This window comes from Pristis pectinata, chromosome 4 (assembly GCF_009764475.1).
Source record: "Pristis pectinata isolate sPriPec2 chromosome 4, sPriPec2.1.pri, whole genome shotgun sequence".
Classification (NCBI taxonomy): domain Eukaryota; kingdom Metazoa; phylum Chordata; class Chondrichthyes; order Rhinopristiformes; family Pristidae; genus Pristis; species Pristis pectinata.
In genome coordinates this window covers 39,975,874-39,989,614 of record NC_067408.1, presented here as the reverse complement: position 1 = coordinate 39,989,614, position 13,741 = coordinate 39,975,874, and the positions used below count along the sequence as shown (strand labels likewise).

General features: G+C 38.5%; 1 protein-coding gene across 6 annotated transcripts in view; it reads right to left on the bottom strand.

The window, feature by feature from the left end:
- Nucleotides 1-13,741, bottom strand: part of ablim3 (actin binding LIM protein family, member 3) — a 211,988-nt gene that overhangs the window by 34,145 nt on the left and 164,102 nt on the right. For 4 of the 6 annotated variants that reach the window (XM_052013535.1, XM_052013537.1, XM_052013538.1 and 1 more), the window contains exons 9-12: nt 10,550-10,624; nt 8,108-8,263; nt 6,924-6,953; nt 1,438-1,567 (exon numbers count right to left, since the gene is read on the bottom strand). In XM_052013535.1, coding sequence (XP_051869495.1) covers nt 1,438-1,567; nt 6,924-6,953; nt 8,108-8,263; nt 10,550-10,624 — 391 coding nt within the window. The remainder of the gene's footprint in view (nt 1-1,437; nt 1,568-6,923; nt 6,954-8,107; nt 8,264-10,549; nt 10,625-13,741) is intronic. The other 2 variants (XM_052013539.1, XM_052013540.1) reach the window with 1 other exon arrangement.

Genomic DNA, 13,741 nt, shown 5'->3' with positions numbered 1-13,741 from the left:
AATAAAGCAGTTAAAGGCTGGGTCAACTGAAAACTTCAGTGATTGGATTTTTTGTTAGATAATGGTATTAGAGATAGCAATCCAAGATTGGTAATTGGCAGTACAGAGAAGTGTGAATTTAATGAAAAGAACTGAGAGGTCAATGACCCATATTACACATTCCGATGTTCCTCATTAAAACTGCCAATAGTTACATCTGGATGTTGAATTTTCATGTACGACACTGAGAAGTATCCAATCCCCAACTGATATCTACAATGCCTATTTGATTCCAGTCAGTGGAAAGGAAAACAAAACTGAATTTCTGTTTGATTTTTCATTTCCAACCAAGGAAGACTGAGAGAACTGTAGTGCTAATGCTGTAAAGATAAGGTACTCCAGCACAGACTTAGGACCATTCTAGTGACTTTACTGGCTTATAAGTGCAGCCATTCACAAAATCAATTTGCTAAGCCTTTGATGGCATCTCAACAACTATTCTAAATAAATTTACATTTCCCTGGTGATTATTTCCCTTGGAGAGAATAACTGTTGCTTCAAATACTCTTTGGTTATTCATCAGAATATCTCTATGCTTGTTTTAATGAATATCTTGTACCATATTCAGCCATGATATCCTCTGCAGAACCCCATGCAAAAATGATGCTAAAATCCAAACGTTATATTCATGGCCATTGTGAACCAATGCTTGGCCTAACTAAACATGAAGCAAAGTGAGTGATTTCTAGTTGTGACAACATCAAAATTATATTCCTATTGCAGTTTCCCATTGAATCTGGCATGATAACATACAGTATATATGCAGTGATGGTGACATCAAAAATGCTTGAGTGCTTACATTTATTTTCTTGTCTGCAAGCAAGAAAATGGAACGCTTGGATGTTTTAAGAAACAAAATTACAATAAAGTTAGTTGGCCTTTCTTTAATATTTTCTTGTCCAGTCACTTATCAATTTGAGGAATATGCCACAGTTCACCTTCTATGGGATAAATTTTGCATGGGTGGGTTATTTATCTTCAAATACCTTGTGAAACCACAGTTCAATGTCATATATTTGACATGATCAATTTGCTTATTTAGCTGGAGTTAATAAATTTCCATCTATATACCTAACCATAGAAACGTTAACCCAGGTTTACCTTCCTTTGTTCTACATTTTCAAGTATTTCTTTCTCCAAGAGACAACACTGTGTGCATCTCATATAACTTATGAGATGCTAAAACACAATTACTGAACCTAAGATAATCTGGATAGACCCAGACTCCCACTGTACAGTCAAGCAATTTTGCAGTACAGTTCAATCAAAGGACAGGTGATATAAAAACAGTTCCTTGTGTTGAGTTTACTTTCCTTTAATAATAGAATATTGCTTCAGAATGTCACATCCAAAAATGAATTCACCAGATCAACCTACTGGTTCAAGGTCATTCATTACCTGGTCTGTGATAATGTTGAGGTGATCGAGGCATTGTGGGAGACATTCCCTGTCGACTGTAGGTGGGTGAGTCAATGTATCCAGGACTAGAAGATCTCCTCTGTCTTAGATCAAACCCGTCATACATGTCCTATCAAAAGTTAACAGGAACATCTTTAGTGTAATGTCATGCGATTTGCTGTTCTGGTAACAAGTTAGCAATTCAGTACATACGCTGCTTATAGTACAGTGATTAAGGAAATGGATGTTGGATTCCAGAGAGATAGGTTGAAAGAAATACTCATGAGGTAAATCTGATACATAGTAGCACATCATTTAAGTAAGATACATTACACAGATCATGTGACATTAATTTGGTTGTGTGGCTTTACCTTGAGCAGATCCTTTATTCTCCAAAATTTATTAAGGTTCATATGAGAAAAGTAAAGTAATAATCTTTGCATTGGGACTATTGTAGAAGCCAATGAGCTGAATAAACAGATGTATAAAACAATAATCTTGGTATATTTTGACGTGCAAAATTATTAGATAAGTTCTGGTTTTAAAGTGCTTAACACTGTAGAAACATTCCGCAATGGAGTCACACACAATTCTGATACCTAAAGCAATATAGTTTACAGGAGAAAATATTTTGCAACTCAGCCTTATTGTCCAAGATGAACCATTGCTAATTATTTGTTGCAATAAAGATTTCCTAGTTAGAACAGATGCACTGTTAATTTAAAAAAGCATCAGAATATTACTTTTGAGGCCTGTGATCTGTGTTCTACTGCAAGCCCCAAGGAATAGAATTACACTGTATTTTGAAGTGACAAGATAAGTGGTTCCATCTGTGATTCATATCTTCATTTTATCTGGTTAGCACAAAGGAATTACTTAGCAGAGTTGAGAAACCTTTTCACAGGAAGAGGGAAACAATTGAAGGTAAAATTAACACTCATGATAAATCCAAGCAGCCAATCAGCCTTCTTAGTTGAGATTTTGGTGGAAATGCCCTGCCTGTTCACTCAGCTAAGGAACATTGTGAGGTTCAAAGGCAAAATGGATTACAGATGGTATATAAGAATTATAAGAGGTGCATTAATTGTACCGAATGCCATCAGTCTAATATGTTGCACCGATCTAATTAGAGTGTCCATCCTTACCTTGTACAAATACTTATTGCTTTCTGTTAGATCAGAGACTAATATAATATTTAATGTACTCCAAACAGTGAGTATCCTAGATATTATACTGCAGCATACTCTTATTATCAGGAGATTATGTTCAAACTCTATAAAACACTGGCAAGGCTACAATTGGAGTATTACATCCAGTTCTGTAAGGACTGTAGGGAGGGGTAGAAAACACTTACTAGAATAATTTCAAAGACGAGGGAGTGCATCTATAAGTTTCAATTGGAATAGGTGGGATTGTTCTCCTTATAACAAAGGAAGTTGAAATAGAGGTCTTTACCTTTCTGTCTTTACCTCTCGTTGTCTTGGTGTAGCAGCCAGCATAATCAAAGACCCCACCCACCCAGGACGTTCTCTCTTCTCTCCTCAGGAGCCTGAGGGCACGTACCACCAGACTTAAGGACAGCTTCTACCCCACTGTGATAAGACTATTGAACAGTTCCCTTATACAATGAGATGGACTATGACCTCACGATCTACCTTGCTGTGACATTGAACCTTATTGCACTGCACTTTCTCTGTAGCTGTGACACTTTACTCTGTACTGTTGTTTTTTTTTACCTGTACTACATCAATGCACTCTGTACTAACTTGATGTAACTGCACTGTGTAATGAATTGACCTGTAAGATTGGTTTGTAAGACAAGTTTTTCACTGTATCTCGGTACAAGTGACAATAATAAACCAATACCAATACCAATAGGTGTTCAAAATCCTGAGGGGTTTAGATTGGGTAAATATAGAGATACCGTTTCCATTAGTGGATGGTTCAAGGACCAAGAGGCATAGACATGAAGCCCTGGGCAAAAGATTCAGGGGAGATGTAAGGGAATTTTCTTTTATAAACCATGAAAGCAATTGTGATCCAAAACTTGGTGACTATGAAGGTGATAGAAACAGAGTCAGAGCTTTCAAAAGGGAAGTGGATATGCATTTGAGGGAAAATAATGTGCAGTGCTATGTAGGGAGGAATGGGACTGACAGGATTGAGCTAACAATAGCCTGCACAGACTTAATGGGCTGTATCATCTTCTATCTTGTAATGATTCTATGATTCATGAAATTCTTAATAATAAAGTTATCATAGCATTTCAAATATACTGTATGTTGTCCTGAAAGCTACAGCTTTGCTTTATAGCAAATTAAAATGCAATCATATATTGTAATTTATGGATTAGAATTATATTATACATTTCATAATTCAAATCATGTAAAATATACTTGGGGGCACAGAGAGACAGGGATGAGGGTGATTAAATATTACAAATGTTGGAAAAATAGCTGCTGTCTATGGGTTTATCAATCCATTTTGTCTTCCATCAAAAACATCGATTGATCAGTGAGGCTCTTGAGAAAGCAAAATATTACTGCTTCCATCTGCTTTGCAAAATGTGCCATAATGTTTCATCCTGCTGGTCAGAATGCATTTCTCTTTGCTAAAAGGCACAGCAGGATCCCTCCAGTGCTGTTGTATTGCTGGATGAAATAGGTGTAATTCCCAGTTTGCAGTTCATTATCTGAAAAGTGATTGAAAGGCTGCCAGATGTTGGGGTAATTGCAAGTGTTCTGAACTATTTCTCCAGCTGAGGTACTGGACCTGAAGATTCAACATTGGATAAAATCAGCACCTAATTCCTTTATAAAATGAGACTGCAACCTTACATTTATCCAACGTTGAGGCTCGAAGGTATTTAATGAGTCTTGTTTGGACACTAAACAATTTTAGAGAATGTTTTAGCTGAAAAACTGTCAGTAGCAAGTAAAACACTCCATTGTCTTCTTTAATACTTTGATGTGAAAAGTGGAACTGTCAAGCGCTTAATGGAGCATTGACAATGCCTGAATATTCTTTAGGCTATAAATTCTTCGACACCCATGGCAGTGTCTTAATCTGTCACTGTGTGCCATGCTGTTGTACAAACTATTTGTGGGCCCATCACTTAAGAATTAAGTAGTGCTACTAAATGGCCCTTTCATACTATCTTTCAAGTGTTGTGCCATTACAGAGAGTAGAAGGGAAAATAGTAAGTTGAGAGACAGAGGCATTGCAGTTGAGGATTTAGTGAACCATGTTTAAGATGATTCCATTTTGGAGCCTGGAATATTTCAACAAATTAGTTTTCAATTGATCAATTTTCTCCATTGAAATCCAGTATTCTAGGTTTGGATTTTCTCGAATTTAGAGGAATGAGGGGTGACCTTATTCAAACATATAAGATTCCAAGGGGGCTTCACAGGGTAGAGATTGAGATTTTTCCTGTGTAGGAGAGTCCTGAACAAAGAGACATAGCTGCAAAATTAGGGGTCAGTGATTTAAAACAGTGAGGAGTGCAGAAATTTCTTCTCTCAGAGAGTTGTGAATCTCTGGAATTCTCTGCCCCTGAGGGTGGTGGTGGTCAGATCATTAGATATATTTAAGGTGGAGATAGATAAGTATTTGAAAGATCGAGGAATTGAGGGCTATGGGGAACTGGCACAGAAGAGGAATTGAGACCAGTGTAGATCAGCCCTGATGGGATTGAATGGCAGAGCAATCCTGAGGGGCAGAGTGGCCTTTTCCTGCACCTATTTTCTTGTGTTGTGTGCATCCAATTACCTTTGCTTGGAGTAAAGTAATTATTCAGGCACCTGGAGAAACTGACTGATTTTTTTTGATTCAGAATTAAAATGAGTGTGACATTGAGGCACCACTTATTAAAGGTTGGGCCTCTCCACACCAAGTGAGTTTCTCTACAATAAGTGCAAGACCCCAATTACGTATTAAACTAGCCTTCTGCCTCTTTCGTTGGATGTTCATTTTATCCATTTTGCTTTGAAACGTTTTAGACAAGAAGACAGCAGCTGACGGTAGATCCTATTTTCAGGCTCTTAGTGCACTGAAGAGAGCAAAAAGCTCTTTTATAGTTTTAGATGGATAGTCTGAAGCAATGATTACTCTTCGCTAACCAATATTCTCTATGGGACATTGTCACAGATGATTTGTTAAGAATTTTCTGAGACTGTTATCCTTTTGATGAGAAAACCAGATTGGCCTGCATTGTACTGGTCTTTTACCAGTGGTTCAGTGGAGAAACACCAGCAAAACCTTCTTCCTGGGTCAATCTGCCTCTAACCTCCACGACTGTGTATTAAAGCACAAACATCAGAGACGAGCTGGAGGTCTGGTGCCAGCACTTCTGACATGTTGCTCCAGTGCTGAACTCAGCACCAAGTCCAGGGGTGGAGCACAAACACTCTGAGCCCAGGGGACAGGTGCACTTCACACTCAAGATTGGGAGTTTAAAACTAAAGGACAAAGATTTAAGCTGAAAGGGGAATGATATAATAGGGACCTGAGGAGAAACATTTTCACATAGAGGGTGGTGGATAAATAGAGTGAACTGCCAGATGAAATTGTTGAGGCAGGTACAATTACAATGTTTAAAAGACAGTTAGACAGGTACATGGTTGGAAAAGATTTAGAGGGATTTGGACCAAACGCAGGCAAATGGGACTAGCTCAGATCAGCATCTTGGTTAGCATGGATGAGTTGGGCTGAAGGGCCTGTTTCTGTGTTGCCAGTGATGCTGGACATCTGTACCACAACCTCATTTACTTGACCTTGATTTAAAGATAAGTGTGGGTAAGTTTTTTTTCCACTTTATCTTCATGCTTTTAATTAATTTCATGCCAAGTAATCGTATTTAAATGTATTCTTTTTTTTAAATTTTATTTGACTTAAATAAAATTGTTTTTATGTAATTTGTTTTCTACCTGATTTGTTTTTTGGGGTTTCTCAGTATCATAGACACTTGAAACTCTTCAAAGGACTTTGAGAGCAACGAGCTCTCAAAGTTGGGTGGGGTGTCAGAATCTGACGTCTGAGATCTGGTTGTATTTGTGGCATGTTCTACTGAACGGGGTGGCTGCAGTGGGCAGGTTTCCAGGAATTTGAGCAGCATCTGTGGGGGCACAGGGATTGTCAGTGTTTCAGCTTGTGGCACGGCATCAAGACTTGTCCCTTTGTCTCCACAGATGCTGCTTAGCTTGCTGAGTTCCTCCAGCAGTTTGTTTTATTTTGCTCCAGAATTCAGCATCTGTAGTCTCTTGTTTCTCCAGGTTTCCAGGATGATTGGGCAGACAAGGCTGCAAAAAGTTAATGTGGATAAGGGAAAAATACTGAGGACGGGGAGGGAAGGAAGAAAGGCCAAGTGTGGCACAGTGGTGGGCAGGATCAAGGCTGATCTGGCCCAATAATACTGATCTCTCTTATCTGTTCACAAGCCTCTAAATACATTGCATCTTTATAACAAACAAAAAGATTGGAATTACCTGTGAGTATGGTGATAGCATTCCAAGAGACTATAGCAGAAAAATAATAAAAGATGACACTTAGGGCATGAACAAACCAAATATTACAGACATTACCTTAAAGGCAAATTTCACAGCTGAGTGTTAGGTGATGGATTACTAAATTATTTTGTTCCCTGGTACAATAGCTAATTGCTGTTGAATACATTATTTGTTTTACATAATTTCTTCACTCATCATGAGATCAGAGTCATCTACCACAAAAGAGTCAAAACATAGTTATTATCTGCTTTGGATGAGTAGATTGCTGAAGTAGCAGAAGTCATGCAAGAGGTTACTGAAAAATAAAGAATGTTTTCTTGGTAGAAAATCAGTTATGATATGACAGGTGAATGAATGTAGGTTAAAAGTGATGTAGAAATCACAATTACCATTCGTTTAAGATACATTTACTTAAGTGCAATTGAGTCTTTGACTTATTATACTGAGTATACTGACTAATATACAATTTAAGTCTAAAAAGTTTTTTTGCTGCTGGAAATATTTTAAAGAAAAAAGTAAATATATAAGAAGTTCAAGGAATTTCTTTGAAGCTTTTTCCACTTTTCTGCTATAACTCTCCTGGAAGTGTAATCCCAGTTTTCTGTGAAGTTCCATGAAATTTTTAGCTATTACTACAAGTGCTTAATGCAATTTTAAAAAAAGTTTAATTTGCACTAAAGTTTATCCAGTGTCCCATCATTAGATGCATTCTCAAATCGATATTACATTTGGATGTTAGATATTCTTAAGGAAAATATGAATAGTTAAAAAACTCTTAACCAATGCTTCATAAATTTGACAAAACATAAAAAGTAGATTAAAAAATGCTTCAAATTCAACCTGCCGGAACATTCAATTCTCTTTATAGATTTAATGAATAATGATGTTTACGTGAAATTAGTATTGATGTTTTTAAAATTTACAAGCTATTGTACAGATTTGCATTCAGGTGTCATTTTTTTTAACTGATGTGCTGCAGAATGCCATGAGCATGCAGAGGAGGAATTATTCATTCCTACTTTTCCCATCACATCAAGGTAAATGGGAACACAATGAGAGCAAGTCATACACTTAGGTTGTGTAATGTTTAGATCAAAAGGTCTTTAAATGGTGGGAAGGAATGACCATTTCATATGAAAAAAAATTGCGTATTTGCACAGTACCTCCCCGAAACTGTGTCTTTCAAGTCTGTCTTCTGATGCAGATTTTTGATATTGTTCATAGGAAACCAGATCAGGACGCTGAACATCATAGATAGTTTTAACTTTGGGAAGAGCGGCCAGATCCCTATAGTCAAGTATTTCATTATCCACCTTTGCCTGAGATGAGGATAGTGGAAAGAGGACAAGAGAAGGAATCAGAAGAAGTTGTTAGCTACAAAGATACAGACATTCAAAAGGAAACATTTCAAATTATTGATTCCTGAGTTAAAGTTATTAGTTCCTGAAACATACAGAATGAAAATATTAAATACTGCTTTATGCAAAGATAGGAGTGTTAGATTTTAATTACAGAACAGAGAGAATGAAGAAATTTGTCAGGGTGACCATGTCTCAGTGTACTAACTCCCACAGGTTAAAGAGACATTACGAAGTCTTGTTAAGCAAAGGAATTAGTACACTGAGTAATTAGCCCTTCTGAAGAAAAGTTACCTATAGCTTGTGATACCTTTTCTATACCATGGGAAATGCAATGATAATTATGTAATTGTAAATTAGTGAAATTGCAGAATGTGATCTTAGAAACACTTAAATCCCACATAATAAAACTGCATTTGACATTCCGCCATAATATTTTAACGGAATTGGTCACAGATGTCATATAGGGTAACAGACTCCTGAGAGAGCAGTTTTCCTCAGAAGCTCCCTTCAACGTCAGCGTCAAGGAAAGACCTCCGTAAATACTGCTTTCACACTAACAACAAGATCATAAACCTACAGATCACTGCTGTGGCTATGAGGCTAAGAGTTGGCCTTAAGAGCACAGCAATGGATAACTTGAGGCATTATAGTGCACTGCATAGATTTCACATAGACTGATTCCTTCACTTATTTTGTTCACCTCACCACCGACAAATTTCCAGAATGGGTACTAAAAAGGCCGTTTAGGCCTTTAATTAGCATACTTAGAGCCTAAATACTTGTTTTAGTTGCGTGTCATTGACACTTGGAAACTCATCTGAAGCAGCATTGAGGTTGTGCATCTTTTGGGCCCAAGGTATAGCCCTGCAAAATTGACCTTTTTCCCTCCTTCAGAACACAGGATACGCGTCCCAACTGCATCGCTTAGATTTCTGACTGGTGTTTCAGGAAATGTGTTTGATAACATCAGAAAGTTACAAGCAATTTGATCCTCTTAATGTTTATAAGGTCACTTTGTTAATAAGCTGCACCAGCAGATGTTGACAGATTTCCATTGGGCTGTTTACAGTAAAACTGGATGTGGAAAATGAACGAACATTGCATTAGTTTATGTTCCAGGTCTCATCATTGTTTTCCAAATGTTCTTTGAACTCCTGAGAAAGATTTATATTTCAAACCATTCTGCCTCACAGACTTCAGGACCAGCTTTCAGGCCATGCTTTGCATATACTTTGCTTGTCCTACAAATGAATTTTACAGCTCCAATGATTGAGGTTTGATCCTGACCTTGGATATTGTTTATGAGGAATTTAAACATTATCCAGGGTGCTCCAGTCTTCTCTCATGTGCCAAAGATATGCTGATAAGGTAATTGACCACTGTAAATTATCCCCTGTGTGGTTGGGTGGAAGGAGAATCAGGGAGAGGGGTAACTGACGGGCATATGATTGATTACAGGGAGTTAAATGAAGGCATGGAACTGATGGGAATGCTCTGAGAGCAAGCATGGACTCCATGGGCCAAATGGCCCCCTCCTATGTTGTGAGAAACAATGAAAAATACAAAATAATTTGTACAAGGTTTAGGGGAGCAGATATTGTTTTAAATGAGTTGATATAAAACCTACGTCTTCAAATAATCTGCAAGTACAGACTGGCAGAAAGATCCCATTTATTTAACAACTCTTAGCAGCCCATTTTGCAAATTAGAGTTTATTTTTAAAGCTTGGTTTTGCCACAGGGAAGTTTGTGACAGCTTAAATTGATTTTCCTTCAAAAGCTTCTGTGTCTGCTGAAAAGAATTGGACTATTAATGACTGGAGTAACTGCTTGAAGAGAGGTTAGAGCTCATGTTGACAGCAATGAAGGAGAGAAGGGTAGGAAGCTTACATCTGTTATATTAGCAAGCATGACAGAGAGTTGAGAAGTTGTGTCCAAGTCGGTTTATTTAAGTTGTTTTGGGAATCAAACCTTTCCCTACTGATGAGCCCAGTCTTATAAAGTACCGTCACTTAGATGCACATACAGTATATGGAGCAAGTTGATCTGACTTTTGGGGGAGGTGAGGAGTGGTTGTTGATGTTGAGATGACATCCTCAGACTCTGCTATTGAGCCTGTTTGGAAAAGTAGGATTTAATTTTATAAAACTGATCTTAAGTAGATTCCACTGCTATTTCCCTAAGATATTTATGAGTTTCCTCTGTGCACAGTCAGTGGCAGTTCCAGACAGCGGAAGGTACTTACACAGATGACTCGATTAGGAGATCCGGAAATGCTGGATCCGGGAGGAGAAATTGAGGCTTCCGAAGCACGCCTGTGCTGTAAAAATAAAGGAGTGTGATAAAATTCATCTTGACATGTTTTCATGCAACCATAATTGTCTTACACACAGCCAAAGCTTACAATCTTAACAGCCGTGTAGAAATTTTTCATTAAACTTTTATTATTTAAGTGCCCTCCAAAGACGATGCTGTGCTGGGGTATGTAATAACTCCTTGAAACCTGAGGCGCTAAGCTATGTTATTCGAGCAATCTCTTTTTGGGCTCCAGTTGTTCCTATTCTAGGCTTTCTGGCCTACATTGAAACCTCTCTGACCTCTTGACCCCTATTTATGTTACGGAGCTTTCCAGTCTGGCTAGTGAGCCAGCTCTATCATAGTTAAATATTGCTGTCCTCCATATAGCTTGAAAACTATAACATCAACAGAAAAAATACATTTCTCCAACCTATCATACTCCTACTCACCAATGCACAGCACTAATGCAAACCATATTTCTCTAACCTGTAGCCTAACAATGTTGTACTTGGTGTCAACAGAGCAGAAACTGCGGAGGTGTTATTTTGGCTTTTTGCTTTCACTGGAATTGCCAATCCACTTATAGAATATATTTCCTCAAACATAAACAAATGTGAGCATTAGGAATTCTTAGCATTTGCATCTGAAGTGACTCTGGACGCTACAGACCATCTGTATGATCTAGTCATGCATCAGTGATGATTTTGATAAAGGAAATGTCTAGGGCTGCCCAACTCACTACAACAAATCTTTTGGCCTTTCAAAAAAATTACCAAATTTTTTCTTATAACTCTTTAATTCTGCTCAGGTGGCCAGGAACAATGAGTTTTCTAAGGTAATGCCCCAGATGGTAGTTAATGGTAGGGTAATCCACCTGAACTTAAAGATACTCATTACTTGGAAAAGTTGTACAGACTCTCCAATGTACATCCACCTTTATAATGCCTACAATGATTGTTCAGGGCTTTGATATGTAAAAAAGAGGTTTTTTTTAAAAAGAGAACTACACTGCGGAATTATAAAAAATGGAGGTATGATTAGTAAGTTTGAAGATGACATAAAAATTGGTGGTGGTGTGGATAGCGAGGAAGGTTATTTAAGACTACAGCAGGATATAAATCAGATGGAAGGTTGTGCTGAGTGTTGGCAGATGGAATTTAATCCCAACAAGTGCAAGGTAATGCACTTTGGGAAGTCAAAAAGGGATGGGATATGTACAGTAAATGGTAGGGGGCTAAGGAATGTTGATGAAAAGAGGGAGGACCTTGGGGTTCAATGAGCATTTATTCGGATTCATGCACATGAATTGCAGCAGGTTGGTTTGCAGGTGCAACAGGTTATCAAGAAGGCAAATGGAATGTTGGCCTTCATTGCTAGAGGGATTGAATTTAAGAGCAGGGAGGTTATGCTGTGACTGTACAGGGTACTGGTGAGACCGCACCTGGGGTACTGTGAGCAGTTCGGGTCTCCTTACTTGAGGAAGGATAGACTGGCTTTAGAGGCTATGCAGAAGAGGTTCACCAGGTTGATTCCGGAGATGAGAGGGTTAGCCTATGAGGAAAAATTGAGTCGCCTGGGACTATACTCACTGGAATTCAGAAGAATGAGAGGGTATCTTATAGAAATGTATAAAATTATGAAAGGGATAGATAAGATAGAGGCTGGAAAGTTTTATCCACTGGTAGATGACACTAGAACTAGGGGACATAGCCTCAAGATCCAGGAGAATAGAATTAGGATGAAAATGAGGAGAAACTGCTTTTCCCAGAGAGTAGTGAATCTGTGGAATTCTCCACCCAGGGAAGCAGTAGAGGCTACCTCATTAAATATATTTAAGATACAGTTAGATAGATTTTTGCATAGCAGGGGAATTAAGGGTTATGGGGAAAAGGTAGGTAGGTGGATCTGAGTCCATGGCCAGATCAGCCATGATATTATTGAACGGTGGAGAAGGCTCGATGGGTCGGATGGCCTACTCCTGCTCCCATTTCTTATGTTCTTGTGTTAAGTCCATAGTTTTCTGAAAGCTGCCACACAGTAGATAGAGAGGTGAAGAAAGCATATGGCATGCTTGCCTTCATCGGTTGGGGCATGGAATGTAAAAGTTGGGATGTTATGTTACAACTTTACAAGACACTGTTTAGACTGCATTGGAGCACTGTGTGCATTTCTAGTTGCCATACTATGGGATGGATGTGATTGCACTGGAGAGAGTGCAGAGGAGATTCACAAGGATTCCATCTGAGTGATGGGATGTTAGTTATGGGGAGAGATTGGACAGGCTGGGTATGTTTTCCTTGAGCCTTCCAGGCTGAGAGGTGATCTGATAGAGGTATATAAACTTCTAAGAAGCATAGATAGGTAGATAGTCAGAATCTTTTTCCCATGGTAGAGGTATCAAAAACAAGAGGGCCTAAATTTAATGTGGGAGGAAGGAGTATTAAAGGGGATTTGAGGGGAAAGTTTTTTTACACAGAGAGTAGTTGATATCTGGAACTTGCTGCCGGAGATGGTGCTGGAGTTGGATACAATCATTACCTTTGAGAGACATTTAGACAGGCACTTGAACAGGCAAGGCATAGAAGAATATGGCCCTAAATTGGGTAAATGGAATTAATGTAGATGGGCAAAAAGGTCTGCAGAGAGGTGGTGGGCCAAAGGGCCCATTTCTGTGCTGTACAACTCCATGACTCTCAAAATTTCTGGAATACAAATCTTGGAAAAACATCAAAAGGTTAATTTGCAAAACCCAGAAAAATGTAACCTAGTGGAAAGTCTGGAAACCATGCAAGAAAGTGCCTAATGCAGCAGGTATAGTGAAGGTACAGTGAAGAATAGGAGGATGACTAGAGTGAGGGTAGGACTGATCAGGGATAAAAGAGGAAACATGTGCCTGGATTTGGAAGAGGTAGGGGAGGTCCTTAATGAATACTTTGCTTCAGTATTCGCCAATGAGGGAGACCTTGACATTTGTGAGGATGGCGTACAACAGACTGATACACTAGGGCATGTCGATGTGAGGAAAGAGGATGTGCTGGAACTTTTGGAAAACATTAGGATAGATAAATCACCGGGGCTTGATGTGGGATATATGCAAGGTTATTACGGGAAGCGAGGGAAGAGATTGCTGTGCCTTTGG